The sequence below is a fragment of the Nicotiana attenuata genome, unplaced genomic scaffold (assembly GCF_001879085.1).
Source record: "Nicotiana attenuata strain UT unplaced genomic scaffold, NIATTr2, whole genome shotgun sequence".
NCBI classification, from domain to species: domain Eukaryota; kingdom Viridiplantae; phylum Streptophyta; class Magnoliopsida; order Solanales; family Solanaceae; genus Nicotiana; species Nicotiana attenuata.
In genome coordinates, this window is record NW_017671798.1 from 187489 (window position 1) to 205729 (window position 18241).

Below are 18241 nucleotides of genomic sequence, written 5' to 3' on the forward strand. Positions count from 1 at the left end.
TCTCCTCCATAGAAGAACCAAGTTCTTCTTGTTGCTCACTCATCTTAACAAGTCCCTCAGCAGCTTCTCCTGATCCGCTTCCCCCTGACTTCAAGCCACCTTCTTCTCCACCACCACATATAGCAAGAACCTCCCCTTTCTTTTTCTTTCTCCTCCTACTAGTCTCAGCCCCTTCAACATTTTTCACAGCACCCACAAGCACAAACCTATTATCTACCTTCTCAGCTATATCAGAAAATACATAACATGTGTTTACCTCTCTTGGGTTTTCTTGATTCTTGTCATTGTCAGATGACCCAGGTTCTTCTCCTTCACTAGCAGAGATGAACTTTTCAGATTCAGAGCTTGAGTGGGATTTTTCAGATGAAGCCTCTTTTCTTTGACTAGCCTTTAATTTCTCGTTCAAGGCTTTTCTGAGAGGGCCGGATGCTACAGTTTTTCTGTCTAACATCTTTTGTCTGCGAAATCTGGGTTTTGGACTTTCAACTGGAGGTGTTGATGATGAGGTATTAGAGGAAATAGGTGGGGGACTTCCAGGATTGTCTTGAGGATTAGTCATGGCGAATAATTTCTGGAAATATTTTGGGGATTTTTGGAGAAGAAAAGGGTTTATCAGAAGGATTAGAGAAGTGAAATGACGGTTATGAGTGATGAGAGAGGGTTTGGAGTGTATTTAAAGAGGGATCATGATTAAGCCTGTAACGGCAGCTTTTTCAGAGGTCAATAAGAAGTCTAATCAAATTAGAGTTCCGGTCTCTTTAGAGATAAATGAGTGACGCTAGTTTTTTGGAAAAAATCCCGTTTAATTAGACTCCTAGGATAATGAAATTGGTTCAATGCTCAACGGATAGAATTTATGAAAGTTTGGTGTAATTAGGACTTCTGCTCATGGTTGATAATTTTATCTTTATAATTGTGCAAAGTATAGAAACATACCTGAACTTTCTTATGAGCATATACTGATGAACCATGTTCTTCAAGTAAAACTTCCCTTGATCATGCCTCAAATGTCAGAATAGAAAAACTTTGTAAGAGATTAAGGATTCATATAAACACATGTCACAGGAGTATACTAATCAAGTATGAGACTGAGTAAGAATTAGTCTAGATATTTACATTGAATTAAGAACTCCTAACCAAAAAAAATTTTTTTTTCATTTTCATCATTTTTTTTTCATTGTGCATTCTGAACTGGACCTTTTAGGTGATCTTAATCATCCCTAATTCCAACCTGTTCCTTTCAAAGTTTTCTCTACTCAGTGCTTTAGTGAAGATGTCAGCTATTTGTTTATCAGTAGCACAAAATTCTATGGAGATTAACCCTTTCTCATAGTTATCTCTTAAGAAGTGGTGTCTAACATCTATGTGCTTGGTCCTTTTATGATGAACAGGGTTCTTTGTCATACTTATAGCACTAGTGTTATCACAGAATATTGGTATGCATCCCACTTCTATACCAAAGTCTACTAATTGTTGTTTGATCCACAGTAGTTGAGCACAACAAGAAGCTGCAGCCACATACTCAGCTTCAGCAGTAGATAGGGCTACTGAATTTTGTTTCTTGGTAGCCCATGATACAAGACATGAACCAAGAAAGTGAGCCATACCTGAGGTGCTTTTTCTATCCACTAGGAAACCTGCATAGTCAGCATCAGCATAACCTACTAGATCGAAATTACTACCTTTAGGGTACCATAGGCACAATTCAGTAGTCCCCTTCAGATATCTCAATATCCTCTTGACAGCAGTCAAGTGAGACTCTTTAAGATTAGCTTGAAAACGAGCACAAAGTCCTACACTGAAAACAATGTCAGGTCTGCTGGCAGTAAGATACAAGAGTGAACCAATCATACCCCTATACAACTTTTGATCAACTGATGAACCAGGTTCATCAACATCTAATTTAGTGGCAGTTGCAATAGGTGTATCTATTTCTTTAGAGTCTTCCATTTTAAACTTCTTGATTAGTTCTTTTGTATACTTCTGCTGATGAATCATGGTTCCATTTGGACTTTGTTTGATCTGCAAGCCTAGGAAGAAATTTAGTTCACCCATCATACTCATTTCAAACTCACTTCCCATTAATTTTGCAAAGTCCTTACTCAACCTATCAAAAGTGGCCCCAAATATTATGTCATCAACATATATTTGTACAACAAGGAGGTCCTTACCTTTTTCCCTTAGGAACAAAGTGCTGTCAATTTTACCTCTTTTGTACCCATGCTCCAGTAGGAATTTTGATAGTCGTTCATACCAAGCTCTTGGGGCCTGTTTGAGCCCATATAGAGCTTTGTCCAGCTTATACACATGCTCAGGATATTCCTTGCTTTCAAATCCTGGAGGTTGTTTCACAAACACTTCCTCCTTGAGGTAGCCATTTAAGAAAGCACTTTTGACATCCATCTGATGGAGAGTGAATTCCATATGTGCTGCAAAGCAATGAGGAGTCTGATTGCCTCTAGTCCAATTGGGGCAAAGGTCTCATCATAGTCTAGCCCTTCCTCTTGGCTATAGCCTTGGACTACCAATCTTGCCTTGTTCCTTGTGACAGTTCCATCTTCATCAAGTTTGTTCCTAAAGACCCATTTGGTACCAATGACTGATCTGTCCTTGGGTCTAGGAACTAGGTGCCAAACTTGACTTCTTTCAAACTGGTTTAGCTCATCCTGCATTGCATTTACCCAATTTGCATCCTGCAAAGCCTCAAAAATGTTTTTAGGTTCAATAATAGATAAGAAGGCATCAAAAGCACACAGATTCTTTAATCGTGATCTGGTTTTGACTCTAGAAGTTGGATCAGTGAGAATGTTCTCAATGGGATGAGAACTTTGATACTTGTGAGGCTTTACAACCAACTGGCTTCTGCTGGATGTTTCATCAATTTGATGAGGAACAGGTTCATGAGCAAGTTCTTTTAAGGGTTTTATTTCAATTCCCTTTTGATTTCTTCCCCCTGTCAGGTTGCCCTGTAAGGATGAACCTGTTCCATCACCTGTTCCTTCTGCAGGTACCACTTTGACCTGAGCTGATGATTCAGCCAGATCTTTGACTAGTCCAATGGCTTCATCTTCTTGTTCCTGTCTCTCAGAAAGAATGTTAGTTTCATCAAATACTACATGCACACTCTCTTCTACACACAGTGTTCTTTTATTAAAAACTTTATAAGCTTTACTATGTGAAGAATATCCCAAGAATACTCTCTCATCACTTCCGGGATCAAACTTTCCTAGAGAGTCTTTTCCATTATTGTGCACATAGCACTTGCAACCAAAAGCCCTAAGATGGGATATGTTTGGTTTTCTCCCTTTAAGTAACTCATAGGGAGTCTTCTCTACTAGTGGTCTGGTCATGCATCTATTTATGATGTAGCATGCAGTGTTTACAGCCTCTGCCCAGAAACTGTGAGGTAATTTGCTAGATAATAACATTGTTCTGGCCATATCCTCAAGAGTTCTATTTTTCCTTTCAACTACACCATTTTGTTGTGGAGTCCTAGGGGCAGAGAAATTATGATCTATGCCATTTTCATCACAAAATTCAGCAAACTTAGAGTTTTCAAACTCAGTTCCATGATCAGGCCTAATGGATGCAAGTTGATTTCCTAATTGTTTATGAGTTTTCCTAACAAATGTAGAGAACATGTCAAATGCTTCATCTTTAGAGGTTAGAAATAAAACCCAGGTGAATCTGGAATAATCATCAACTAGCACCATTACATATTTCTTTCCACCTCTGCTCATGGTTCTCATTGGACCACATAGATCCATATGAACCAGTTCCAACGTCTTGGACGTACTCACCATTTTCTTGGTTTTAAAGGATGTCCTTACCTGCTTCCCCCTTGCACATGCCTCACAGACTTTGTCTTCCTTGAACTTGATGTTAGGTAAACCTACAACCAAGTCCTTGGAGACTAATTTGTTTAGCTGATTCAGACTAGCATGACCAAGTCTTTTGTGCCATAGGAGGGGATCATTAACCAACACGCTTAAGCATGTGAGTTCATTTTCTGAAAGAATTGACAAATCTACAATGTACATATTGTTAACTCTTTTTCCCTGCAAAACAATTTTGTCAGTGATGAGATTAATCACAAAGCACTTGGTGGAGGTAAAAGCTACAAGGTTACCTCTGTCACACAGTTGTGACACACTTATTAGGCTATATTTCAAACCATCTATCAAGTAGACATTCTCTACGGAATGAGAATCAGTCTTGCCTACCTTACCAACCCCAATGATCTCACCTTTCTTTCCATTACCAAAGGAGACATTACCTCCTTTTAAGTCCTCATGTGAAAGGAACTGGTCCTTGTCCCCAGTCATGTGTTTTGAGCAGCCACTATCCATATACCATATTTGGCTCCTCCCTTTCACTTGAACCTACAAAATAAAATCAGGGGTTAGTCTTAGGAACCCAAACCAGTTTGTGTCCCTTTCTATAGGCAAAAGGATGGATTAAATTCCTTCTTGCCCATTCAGGCAATTTATTCTTTTCTTTAACAAAAGACTTGTTCCTTTGACTGGCCTTCTCTTTTTCATTGCATTCATATTTGTAATGGCCAGTCTTGCCACAGTGTGTGCAGATTTTATTTTCAGGAAGAGTGATGTACTTGCTTTTTGGATCCCATTTAGGAGCTTGAGTTCCATAGCCAAGTCCTCTTTTGTTACTGCTATGATGCTCTTGCAACCAAGAGAGAGCATCAGATGCTTTGTTCCACTTGCAAGTTCTATCTAGTTCATGTTTTACCCTTCCTAGATCTTCTTTTAAGATTTTGATGAATTCATATTTCTTATATAATTCATCCTTCATTTTTCCTAAATTTTCTTCTAGAGTAAGATATGTGTGATCAGCTATCTTCTTTCCTGTTCCTAATTTCAGTTTCAGATTTTCAGATCTAAGTTCTAGGACACTGTTGTCAAGTTCAAGAACCTGGTTCTTCAACTTAGCATTTTTGTTATCACTCTCATTTGCCCTAGACTCTAGACTTTTACATTTAGCTTTTAAAATCACACATTCCCTAGACAGAACTTCCTTTTCATTATTAATTATCTCAGACTCATCAATGAAGTCTGTTAAGAGTTCAGCTAGCCTTTCTTTAGACAAGAATTTGATCTTGTCTTTGAGATGAAGAATACTTACCTCTTGTTCATCCTCTAATTCTCCAATGGCCATTAGAGCTTGATCCTCCTCAGCTTCATCTTCAGAGTCCTCATCTGATGTTTCTCCCCAAGCAGCAACCATAGCCTTAGTTGAACCTTTGTTTCTTTTTGGTTGAACCTGTTCCTTCTTCCTGTTTCTTCTTTCAGCTCTTTCTTTCTTCCACTCAATCTCCCATTGAGGACAGTTTTTGATCATGTGATCAGTCTTACCACACTTGTAGCAGCTTTCATTGATCTGTTTCTCCGGAGCTCTTGTTTTGTTGAAGTTGTACTTCTTGAAGCACCCTTTCCTCTCATCAGATACTTCCTGAAATCCCTAGTGATCATGGCTACTTCATCATCTTCCAAATCTGCACCTTCAGTGATTCTGAGAGCTAAACTTCTCTCCTTTTTGGGGGTATCCATCTTCATTGTTTGTCTCCTCATTTCATAGGCAGTTAAGTTCCCAATTAGTTCATCCAGCCTAAGGGTAGCAATATTCTTGGATTCCTGAATGGCAGTGATCTTGCTTTCCCAAGTGACTGGCAAAACTCTTGTCAGAATCTTTTCAACCTTGTCTTCTTCAAGGATGGTCCTTCCAAGAGATTTAAGCTCATTAGTCAGAGTAGTGAATCTAGTATACATCTCTTGGATAGTTTCTCCTTCCTTCATAGTGAAATTCTCATATTGAGAATACATAAGAGTTCGTCTTGACCTTTTCACTTGAGGTGTTCCTTCATGAGCCACTTGTAGAGTGTCCCATAATTCCTTAGCAGTTGTACAACTTTGAATCCTGCTGTACTCATCTGGTCCTAGACCACACACTAGCCACTTCTTGGCTTTAGCATTTTTCTCCCATTTCTTCAGATCCTCAGCAGTACAATCAGCCCTTGTTTTTGGCACATCAATTCCTTCTGCATTGTTCTTAGTGGTAGCTAGGGGACCATCAGTAATTATATCCCAAACTTCATAGTCTTCCCCTATGATATGATCTCTCATTCTGTTCTTCCACCAAGAGTAATACAAACCATTGAAAAGTGGAGGTCTGGCAGTGGATTGCCCTTCCCAGTTCCTAGGTGGTGCACTCATTTTTGATCTTCTCCTAAGGTGTTAGCCTCTTCAAGGATAACCCGCTCTGATACCAATTGATGTTTTAGATGTCAATACCACACAAGAGGGGGGGGGGGTGATTTGTGTGGTACCTAATTTTCGCACTAGAAGAACCTGGTTCTTCTAGGTGTTCTAACTTCTACTGTTTGCGGAATTAAAATACAGAAATAAAGAACACAGAGATTTTTACGTGGAAAACAACTGGCTCAAAAGGTGAAAAAATCACGACCTACTACTCAGTAGGATTTTCCCAAACTTCCACTAAACTTCAATGAGCCAAAAACAGCATTTACAAAACTCTTTGTAAACCTAAGGATTAGCTCTAATCCCAGTGTAGCACACAGCCTCAACTGTTGCGACACTTTCAAGTTAACTCTAACTTGAATACTCAATGCACCTAATACAATTGCTTCTAAGAAAGCTGGAAAGGTACAATGTTAAAACACCTACTACAATTGAACTAGAAATAAAGAAAGATACAATGGAGTTGGTTCTTCACACTTAGTTCTTGTAGCTTCAGATTTGCACACTTGTATCACACACAAATTGCTTGCAACAATCGTCTAGCTCTTTTGCTCTCAATTTGGTTTAACTTCAGCTTATGTGCAATCACTTGTAAAAGAGAACAATCGTTATATTTATAGAGTTAGTAATCAGAGTTCAATAAGAACTCGAATTGTGGATCCTTTAACAATTCGAGTCCAAGAACAACTCTAACTCCTAATCCATATTCTTGATCCGGATGTAATTCTCTTTTCATAAGGAGACTTCAACTCCTTATCCTATATGCAATCTTTTCGATCAGTTCAGAAGATATTCATCAATATATTGCTGCTTGATCTCAAGGACTTATCTTCTTCACGTGCATCTCATGTGTATGGGCCATAACAACTGTGTCTCCTTAGATGAACCTGGTCCTTCACTGAGTTCGTTTGTCATTCTTCAAAACTTCAACTGATATTGGGCCAACAGCTTCTGTGACTCCAACTGCCCAGCTCGCATTTCGCTTCTGCGCAGCATTCTTCGCATCTGCGGCCATCCCAGCTCAGTCTAAATGTCGTTTCTGCGACCACAATGCCGCACCTTCGGCCCTTTCCATGCAGGTGCAATTGCACCAGATCTCAACTGCCTCAGCACTTCTTCCAAGTCCAAATTCGATCTGTTGATCACTTGGAATCCACTCGAGGCCCCCGGGACCTCAACCAAATATACCAATGCGTCCCAAAATATGACACGGACCTAGATGAAGCCTCAAATCATGCCAAGCAGCATCAAAACTACTGATCGACGATCGAAACCTTCCTTTAAAATTTCAAACATTCAAACTTCGCCGAATGCGTTCGAATTATACCTAAATATCCCGGAATAATGCCAAATTTTGCGTGCAAGTCTAATATCACGTTACGAACCTATTCCAAGACTTGGAACCCCAAACGGGCATCGATAACACCAAAGTCCACTTCAAACCAAACATAAAAAATTCTTAAACTTTCAAAAATACCAACCTTCCATAATAAGCGCCGAAATGCTTTCGGACCACCCGATACTCAACCCGAACATACGTCCAAGTCCGAAATTATCATACGAACCTATTGGAACCTTCAAATCCCGATTCCGAAGTCATAACTCAGAAGTCAAACCTTAGTCAACTCTTACAACTTAAAGCTTCCGAATTGAGAATTTTCCTTCCGAAACCACTCTGAACTTGCCGAAATTAAATTCCGACCACACGTACAAGTCATAAAACATGAAGTGAAGCTACTCGAGGCCTCAAACCACCGAACGACATGCTAGAGCTCAAAACGACTGATCGGATCGTTACATGTCTAGTCAAGATATAAAATGGATTTAAACATTTAAGTTATATACAATGAGATCGCGTAAAGAATTTTTACACTATTATTGTAATTTAACATAATATAACAAGTTATTTATCATGTACTATAGAATTACATGCAGCAACCACCAGCTAATTGTGTAAATACTTTTACACTATCAGTCAGGCGAGAAGCTACACTCTGGTAAGGGTGGTCAATTGATCACCCTTTATCAAAAAATTACATTGCGTATATATGTAAAATATTAGGTTTTAGAGGTATATAACATATATTGAACACCCGTTAACAGAGATTTGTTTTACTTCTTTCAAGTTTAAACACCCTTAGAGAAATTCCTGGCTTCGCCACTACTATCGGTGCATAAAATTTAAACTCATTTTGTGTAGCCAAACTTTTTTGCAATTGAGGTTAGTCAAGATATAATTGGATAGAAATAAGATTGCAATATTAATTACATAGTCAATGTTTTGTAGTTGGTGATGTATTTCCTTGCAAATTCCATGATTATTCTCAGTTGACTTTTAACAAGTTGAGAGTGTATTGACCATCTTCTTTTCCTATGGCCCAGAAGAGAAGGGGATTTGATAGACTTGTTGAATGTTTGAATTCCAAGATTAAATTAAGAAAATTATTGTAAAGTCCACTTTAGCTAGCCAATACAAAAGGATTAAGAAATAAGAATAAAAAAACACCCCACACTCTCTTCTATATTTCAAATTGGATGTCCTAAGTTATTATTCCAGCATCTGGAACTTCAAATGCTAGAATAGTTTCTTTCTTTTGGTCATAAACTGAAATCTATAAATTAGACAAGGTAATTAATAGAAAAGGACATTTGTATTACAGATATAATTAAGAAAATAAAAATATATTTTCCAACGACATAAACTTTTAGATGAGATTGTCACATACTTCAATATGGTGTTATACAAGATAGAAGTCTTGGGACCGATTCTCACTGCACCTATTATACAACAACAACAACAACAACATACCCAGTATTATCCCACACCGTGAGGTCTGGGGAGGGTAGCGTGTAATCAGACTTTACCCTTACTGTACCTATTATAAAAATAAAAAAATTACGTGCTTGCCAATGAAAAAGGAATCAATCTCCCAATGTTTTCTTGTATATTTATTTTCCTTAATATTCACAAGCCCACTCTCATTTTAATAGAAGATTTAGGATAAAAACATGATTGATAATAGGATAAGGTATGTTAGTTATATATTGTCAATTCATTTTATTTTATCTACACCTCAATGTGAAAAAAAAAAAAGAAAAAAAAAAGAAGAAGAAGAAGATAGATCACCAAGCAACCCCTGAAAAATATGTGTAGGAATTTGTTTTCTAAGATTGACTCATTTCTCTTCTACCTCATCTGACTGAATCAGAATTCTAGAAGAATGTCTATTTTATGAAAATATGAAGCAAGTTATATTAGAACATTCTTTCTTGAATTGTAAAATTCGATTCTCATTAAAAAAATCTCAGTTTTGGCATACCCCATAAATTAAAATAAAATCAGGATGATTGTAACACAAATTTAAGGAGAGGACCTTGAAAATTTATAAGTTTAAGTATGTTGAGTTAAGATAACGAAAATGTAGTGTTTTTCGAATATAGTGATGACACCGTTAGGGGTCGTTTGGTAGGGTGATAAGAATAGTACTGAATAGGGTGTATTAATATTGAGATTAGTTATGTTGTGATTATTTCTTATTGACTGTTTGGGTTGGTGATAAATTTTGAAGGGCAGTTCTGTCTTTATACATGCTTATCCATGTATTAAAAATCATGGTATTGCTATGTATAAGAATACAGTACTAAATGAGATATATAACTAATATTAACTAATAACTATATTAGTTATACATAAGTTGAAAAATATTATCAGACAAGGGATTAAACATAATATCAAAGCTAATACATGTATTATTTTCCCTAATACATCCTGCCAAACGATCCTTAGTCCTAACAAGTTGAGACCTTTTTCTATTACCCATAAGCCATAGCAACAATATAATGCTTTCTTCTTCCTGCCTAAAGCAAAAGCATATGCACTGTGTTACCCAATTCAGTTGGCCAAATGCAAGAAAATTTTCAACCATTAAGAAGAAATTCCCAACTACCAACAAATTAAACACTTCAATACTTGAACTTAATACTCATAATTCCAAGATTTTCACATTGAGTTAAGAACAAGAAAAATATCACCCATCACCTACTATGATAAAACTTAAAGGACATGACATGACATGACTAAAAAAATGTTATAAATTATTGCCATAAATTGCAACATTTTTCAAGGACAAGACCAAAAAAAGAGCAGCAAAAAATGGTGGCTTTAACTCAAATTCTTGGATTCTTGATTATGGCAATTGTTGCATCTGTGGCTTCAGCTGGAGAACCAGTAGTGACATATGTGTTTGGTGACTCATTGACAGAAGTTGGGAACAATAATTATTTGCAATCTCTTGCCAAATCTAATTATCCTTTTTATGGTATTGATTATGAAGGTGGAAGAGCTACTGGTAGATTCACCAATGGAAGAACTATTGGTGATATAATATGTAATCTCTATAGACTTTGCTTCATAATTTTAAGTCCTACCTTATTCATTTTCTCTTTCACCGTTTCTTGAGCCGATGGTCGATCGGAAACAACATCTCTATCTTTATAAGATAGGGGTAAGGTCTTCGTACACACTATACCCTTCTCAGATCCCATGTATGGGATTACACTGGGTTTGTTGTTGTTGTTGTTTATTCATTTTTTTTCCCACTGTTTCTTGAGCCGAGAGTCTATCGGAAACAACCTCTCTATCTTTATAAGATAGGGGTAGGTCTGCGTACACACTATACCCTTCCCAGATCACACGTATGGGATTACACTAGGTTTCTTGTTGTTGTTGTTGTTGCTTATTCATTTTCTTTTTCACTGTTTCTTGAGCCGAGGGTCTATCGGAAACAACCTTTCTATCTTTATAAGGCAGGTGTAAGGTCTACGTACACGCTACCCTATCTGTATCTCACGTATGGGATTACACTGGGTTTGTTGTTGTTGTTGTTGCTTATTCATTTTCTTTTTTACTGTTTTTGAGCCGAGGGTCTATCGGAAACAACCTTTCTATCTTTATAAGGCAAGGGTAAGGTCTACGTACACGCTACCCTCTCCAGATCCCACGTATGGAATTACACTGGATTTGTTGTTGTTGTTGCTTATTCATTTTCTGCTATTATTTATATGAATAGAGGTAGAAAATGGATAGGTTGAGTCATACTTGGGCAGATCAAAAAAGGTCAAATCAGTGGACAGGTTACGATCTAACCCGTTCTAAGTTTGCTTGGATCAAAATGACTTGTGGTCCAGCTCTTCTCTAGATCCCACGCTTAGCGGGAGCTTAGTGCACCGGGCTGCCTTTTTTTTTTTCGAAGTAACATTTTTTCCTCTTCAACTTTCAGCTGCCAAACTTGGGGTTCAACCACCACCACCATATCTTTCTTTAGCACCAAATGATGATGCAATATTACAAGGAGTGAATTATGCATCTGGTGGGGCTGGAATTCTCAATGACACTGGACTCTACTTTGTAATAAATCACTCTCATTTTACTTCTAATTTCTCTAATTTCTTTTCTAGCAAATTCTATCTTCCTCTAACAAACACATCTTTACTTTGCTTTTTACACAAAACAGATTCAAAGAATGACATTTGATGATCAAATAAAGAGCTTTGAGAAGACAAAGGAAGCAATCAAGGCTAAAATTGGTGAAGAGGCTGCTGAAAAACATGTCAATAAAGCTGTCTACTTTATTGGAATGGGTATATTTGCATAATATATAAACAACATTTAGACAGCATATAGCAAGAATGCAGGCTAAGGCTCTCTATAATAGATCCTTATGGTCCGGCCCTTCCCCGGACCCCGCGTATAGCAGAAGCTTAGTACACTGGGCTGCCTTTTTATATAAACAGCATATAGCAGCATAACTTATACAGAAAGCAATAAAACTTGCAAACAAATAAGCCAAGAAAGACTTCTTATTACCAGCATTATAAAAGGCGCGCTTAAAGCACGCTCAAGTCTTGAAGTGAGGCTCAAAACATGTTGAGAGCTTCGTCTCGCTTAGCGGGCGCTTCAGAGACATACTTTTTCTTGCTAATGAGCTTAATTACTTTATCGCAAAATTTCTTTATCCATATATTTGATATTCATGCTTATAGATATTAGTCTTGGACTACAGATACATATTTTTAATTTTTCTCGATTTGTCCCTTTCATCATTAAAGCTCACGCTTCATTTGCGCTTTGCGCTTAAAGCTCCAACGAACCTTAGAATTTTTTTGCGCTTTTCGCCTTTGATAACGCTGCTTATTATATTTCTTGCTATTCATCTGCCAAAATACTTCAATTTCTCTGATGCTAACTTGCAATCCTTTCAGGTAGCAATGACTATGTAAATAACTTCCTGCAACCCTTTTTAGCTGCTGGACAACAGTATACACACGACGAGTTTGTAGAGCTTCTAATCTCAACCTTAGGCGAACAATTCACAGTAAGTTATGCAGAGTTCAATACAGTTATTCAAGATTTTATACGTAAAACCAAACGATGTCTAAGTAACGAAAAATTTCATGATACGAAGATTAAATTCAAACCAAACGACTCCTCAATTTTTTTATCATAGTAACAATCACTTGTTACTATCTTTCTGGCATATTAGTTGATATTACTTGTTTCTACTGTTTGAAGCAGGGCCTTGGAACAGCAGTAAAGTTGTCTCTGTGTGACCTATATGTCATGGGTTCGAGCCGTGGAATCATCCACTGATGCTTGCATCAGGGTAGGCTGGCTACATCATACCCTCTTTAGGTGTGGCCCTTCCCCGGACCCTGCATAAACACGGGATGCTTCGTGCAACGGATTACCCTTTTACTTGTTTCTACCGTTTCTTTTATCTTTCTTAAGCTAAGGAAACATCCTGTTTACCTTCTCAGGATAGGGATAAGGCGGGATAAGGCCTGTGTACACACTACCCTCCCCGTACCCCATTTGTGAGATTTCAGTGAATTGTTGTTGTTGTTGTTGTAATCACTTGTGTTATTTCCATCTTTTTTGAATTTTAGAGACTTCATCAACTTGGAGCAAGAAAGATGGTGTTTCATGGACTTGGACCACTAGGTTGCATTCCTTCACAAAGGGTGAAATCCACAAGGGGAATATGCTTGAAACAAGTCAATTTATGGGTGCAAGAATTCAACTCAAAAGTAGGAAAACTAATTGCTTCTCTGAATAAGCACCTCCCATATGCTCAGATAACATTTGCAGACACTTATCCAATAGTTCTAGACTTGATTGAGAACCCTTCTGCTTATGGTAAGCTCAATATTCCCATAATACAAATATATTCTTTTGCTTGTAAAATACTGAAAAATCTTTCCATAGTGAGAAGAGTCAAGGCGCGCAACAACTAACATAATAAAGGTCTTTGATTGTGGTGGAATGGTAAATACTCCTTCATCCTCAACAAGGTCTCGGGGTCGAGCCCTAGGTAAAGAGTCGCTTTTATTAGAGAGCGCTTTACCCCCTAATATGGGACTTCCGCCACGAATCCAAATTTAGTCGAGCCCAAATGCGGATACTCGACTCCAGGTGGAAACCAATAAACTAACATAACAGCAAGCTGAAATCCAGGAACATTCGCTTAGACAACTTATATTTACATGACAATCAATACACAATACATTTATACCTTCAAGATGTACATGCACAGGTACCCGTCTAGTGTAACTTTAACCAAATCTGATCCTATTGCAACAATAACATCAAGGACACTTGTTACTATTTTCATTGTCCAATAACTAATTTGATCTCGAGATAAGGAATAAACAATAGATTCCAATTGTTAAGAAAATCGGTATATCTATAACGATGAACTACAACAACAAACTCAATATAACGCTACAAGTGAGATTTAGGGAAGATAATGTATACACAGACTTTAACCCTACCTTAGGAAGGTAGAGAGATTGTTTCTAGCTCGAAGATCTTAAAATGAGCAGACTTTACCCCTATCTTAGGAAGATAAAAGATTGTTTCCAATTCAAAGATCTTAAAATGATTTTACGAGAGTCCAATAGTACTTCTTGATTGTTTCTTTTTTTATGAACTTTTTCTTTCTTTCGGGTTTTAAAGCTAAAATTTTGGCTACAATTATTTTGTTTTTTAGGTTTCAAGATTTCGAATACATCATGTTGCAACGTGGACACAAGTGTTGGAGGGCTATGTTTACCAAACTCAAAACTGTGCAAGAATCGAACAGAATATGTATTTTGGGATGCATTTCACCCAACTGATGCAGCAAATGCAGTGCTTGCAGATAGAATTTTCACCACATTATTTCATTGAGGCATCTAGCCCTGCACCATCACCTTATGTTTTTGAAAACATAGTTGAGATCCTATACTAAAGAATTACACTTTATGTTGAGTCAAATGTATTGATTATTCTATTTGTAATGAGAAAATGTACTAGTAATTGTGTTATTCATTCTATTTCATATTGAAGAATACAAGGTCAAATCAAAGATTTGGGGAGATTCTGGCACATACCTAAATAATTTAAAGATAAGATCGTTTTTATAAGGGTGAAATGAAGTGTGAAAATTGAGTGTCAAAATCCTTTTTACACAATCAATGCATTTTTAAGTTAAGACTATTATCATTGGTATCGAATTACTACTAAATGCGTATAATAACAACTACCTAGAATTTGAGTTGTTCATTCGGATCGGACACCGAAAATCAAAACCGATCCATTCAATTTCGGATTGGATCGGACATCAAATTGTGTTTATTAAACTTTCAGATTTTGGTTCGGATTAGAATTGATATATTTTAATCCAATCCGATCCAAAATTCAAAATTATTAGGGAGTGGATAAATAATACACTTTAATTTCGAATAGTGCCTACTTCTTTACATCTTCCTCCAAGTTCAGATTTAGCTATATTTTTGACACCATAATATTCTCATATTTGCATAAACATGAATTTTAATGTATTGACTCTTTAACAAAAAAAAATATACATATTAGTTTGCAACTCTGAAGCATAATAATATGATCCGAAATCCAATCCAATCCGAAATTTAAAATCCGATCCGATATAATTCTGATCGGATTCAAATTGCATTTTCTAGAATTTGAGATGTGTTAAATCCTGACCCGATCCACGCACAGCCCTACCTAGAATTAATAGTAAGAGATCCAACTAAATAATTATTTTTTCCAAACAATAAGTGTTATAAGACCTCTTAACATATTTTATAATGAACCCTTGTAATCAATAATTATAATACAGTGTCACAACACTAACACGCTACTAATATTTTAATTTTAACAAAGTTTCCTCAATTTATACAACCAATTTTCTTAATTTTTTATTTCATCTTATTAATAAAACAATGTGAAATAAAATTCATTAAAATTTTAAATTTTGTTTAATCATCCACCATTATATCTAGTGCAACATGGACATCGATGTTGTTTTGTCCAAATCTATGATATTTTGAGCATAAGCAAGGGGATCAATCAAGCCTCACATTTCCTGATAATTACAATCCTAATTCCAAAATTAAAACAAAATCCTATCATTTTTCTGTTAATTCCAAAATTTATTATCAATTTACAAAATTAATCTCGAAGTAGGGTGGTTATTTGCTCTCAGACATGGGCCAAAGTTTATCCACATGAGAAGCTAATGAGAATAATGGTTCAGATCCAACAAGGATTTTAAGCCGAAGGAAAAATAAATCCCACTTAATTTCAATTTGCTCAACAAAAAGCTCTCATCTTTACACCAAAAAATGGATCTAAGATTCATAAAGCTTTTTATTAAGCAAAAAAGTAATTAAGTAAACACCCTTCAGCTAAAAATCCAAATTGGGTCTTTCACCAAATCTCACCAGACTTCTTTTTTCAGTGTGGTTAAAGCAAAATAAATCATCACTGAGCAACATACCCACCTCAAATTTATCAAAATAATGTAATAATTTTTTTTTTTTTTTTGATAATGTAGAACCTACGAGAAAACGCAGAAAATCATTGAAAAAATATTGAAATCAGCGTGTCCATAAGTGCCAAAAAAAAAAAAATTAATTTAGCATCTTTACGTATTTCCTCTGTTATTGTTATTATGAAACAGAGAAAATCATAGTTGATGCTATAAGATTGAAATGAAAATTGAAAATAATTAACGTCAAAAGACGAAGAGTAAACCAGACCTGCTGATGAGAATTGAAGGGTTTTGAAAGTAGAGCTGCATATTTATAGGATTCGTGGTTAGGGTTTTCTAATGGGCTTGGGCTTGAGCTTGTGTCTTCGTTTAGTCGCCATTGGAAGAAGCGACCTATTGGGGCGCTATTTCAAGAAGAGACCTATGGGAGAATTTTTGAGGAAATTTTAAGCATTACACCCTATTTATTATAAATAAAAACTTTTTTAAAATATAATTTTCTATAGTTACCTTTTAGTTTTTATAACAAAATATATATTTATGGTCACTTCTTACCTTTAAGCCATTAAATACATTGTCTAATATTTTTCTCTCTCATTCCTTCAGTTTATTCTCTCCCAAAATCACCGCATAGTATCTTATTTCTCTCTCCATGATCTCTCTCTCACAGCGCCATTGTTGAACCACGATTCTCCTTTATTTGCAAGTTCTCTCTCTAGATTGTTCTCGAACCCAATAGTAGATTTGCTGGATTTCATCTCTGTTAACATGAGTTTCAAAATATCTTAATCAAGTTTCTGATATGAGTTATATCTTTTCCCAAAGAGAAGCGGACATGATCTTTTCATAATTGAATTGATTTTGAATGTTGACATGGAAGGGAAAAGGACATAGGAGAAGGTGGCAGCGACTAATGAGATTAGGATTAGGTTTGGGGAAATGAGTCAAAACCGTTCACATATAACAATGGAAATGTATTTGCAGGTTCATCAGCAACCATTGAAACTGAAAGGAGAACAAAAATACATAATGACCCTAAATGTAGATGTATTTATATGTATTCGGGTTCGCATACATCGACTTTTAGTTTATACAGTGGTATTCTCTTCTTGTATTTATATGTATTCGATAAGGCATACACTGATTTTTATTTTGTACAGTGATTTTTGACTGTTGTGTTTAGATATATTTATATGTATTTGAGTTCGTACAACAACATTTTAAATACATTGTTAGTTCTATCATTTTGATGTTATTCATCAATTAGTTATGCATTCAATCTAACTCTATTCATATGTATTTTCAACCTAATTGTATCCATCTGTATTTAAAACAACAATACAATGAAATACAGTAAAATATTCTCAATACAAATAAAAAATCAATGAATACAACCAATAAAATATACTCAATAAAGCAGTAATACCATGTATTAGGAATAAATAAATTATAGTGAATACAAAAATAAACTTGAATACATTGAACACAACTATTAGATACAACAGAATACAAGCACTAGGTTTATTATGAAATATGCAGGCAGTAGGTTACTATTACAGGTTGTATCTGGCATAAATACATGATGTTCACATAAGAAAATCGAATTTCAAAGTATTTCTGTAGATACTTATTTGAAGCTAGTGGAGAGTACAAACGAGGAGGAAAAAAGGACTTATCGGGAGTGTTACAGAAAGGCAAAGAAAGAGACGAAGTTAGCAGTTACGACAGCTAAAAACGCGGCGTTTGCTCGTTTGTACGAGGAGCTCGAGGGAAAAGGCGGGGACAAGAAGTTTTACCGGTTGGCCAAGGTGGGGGAGAGGAAAGCCCGCGACTTAGACCAAGTCAAGTGCATCAAGGATGAGGATGGCAAATTGTTGATGGACGCGGCACTTATTAGGATAAAATGGTAGACATACTTCTATAAACTGTGGAACGAGGAGGGGATAGGCGCATTATGCTGGGTGAGTTAGAGCACTCCGAGAGTCGGCAGGATTTTGGGTACTGTAGGCAGATTACGGTAGAGGAGGTAGAAGGGGCGATGCGTAAGATGTGTAGGGGCAAAGTGACGGGGCCAGACGAAATTCCGGTGGAATTCTGAAAGAGCGCGAGGCGGGCAGGTTTGGAGTGGCTCAC

The 18241-nt window shown here is 36.5% G+C and overlaps 1 protein-coding gene across 1 annotated transcript; it reads left to right on the forward strand.

Moving 5' to 3' along the window:
* The first annotated feature begins 10378 nt into the window (after nucleotides 1-10378).
* On the forward strand, nucleotides 10379-14722 carry LOC109210288 (GDSL esterase/lipase At5g37690-like). Its single transcript, XM_019373691.1, is given in 7 exon segments — nucleotides 10379-10663; nucleotides 11555-11682; nucleotides 11789-11915; nucleotides 12537-12649; nucleotides 13221-13470; nucleotides 14324-14493; nucleotides 14495-14722. Coding segments are annotated over 7 exon segments (1092 nt in total). The 5' UTR covers nucleotides 10379-10428; the 3' UTR covers nucleotides 14564-14722.
* The last annotated feature ends 3519 nt before the right edge of the window (nucleotides 14723-18241 follow it).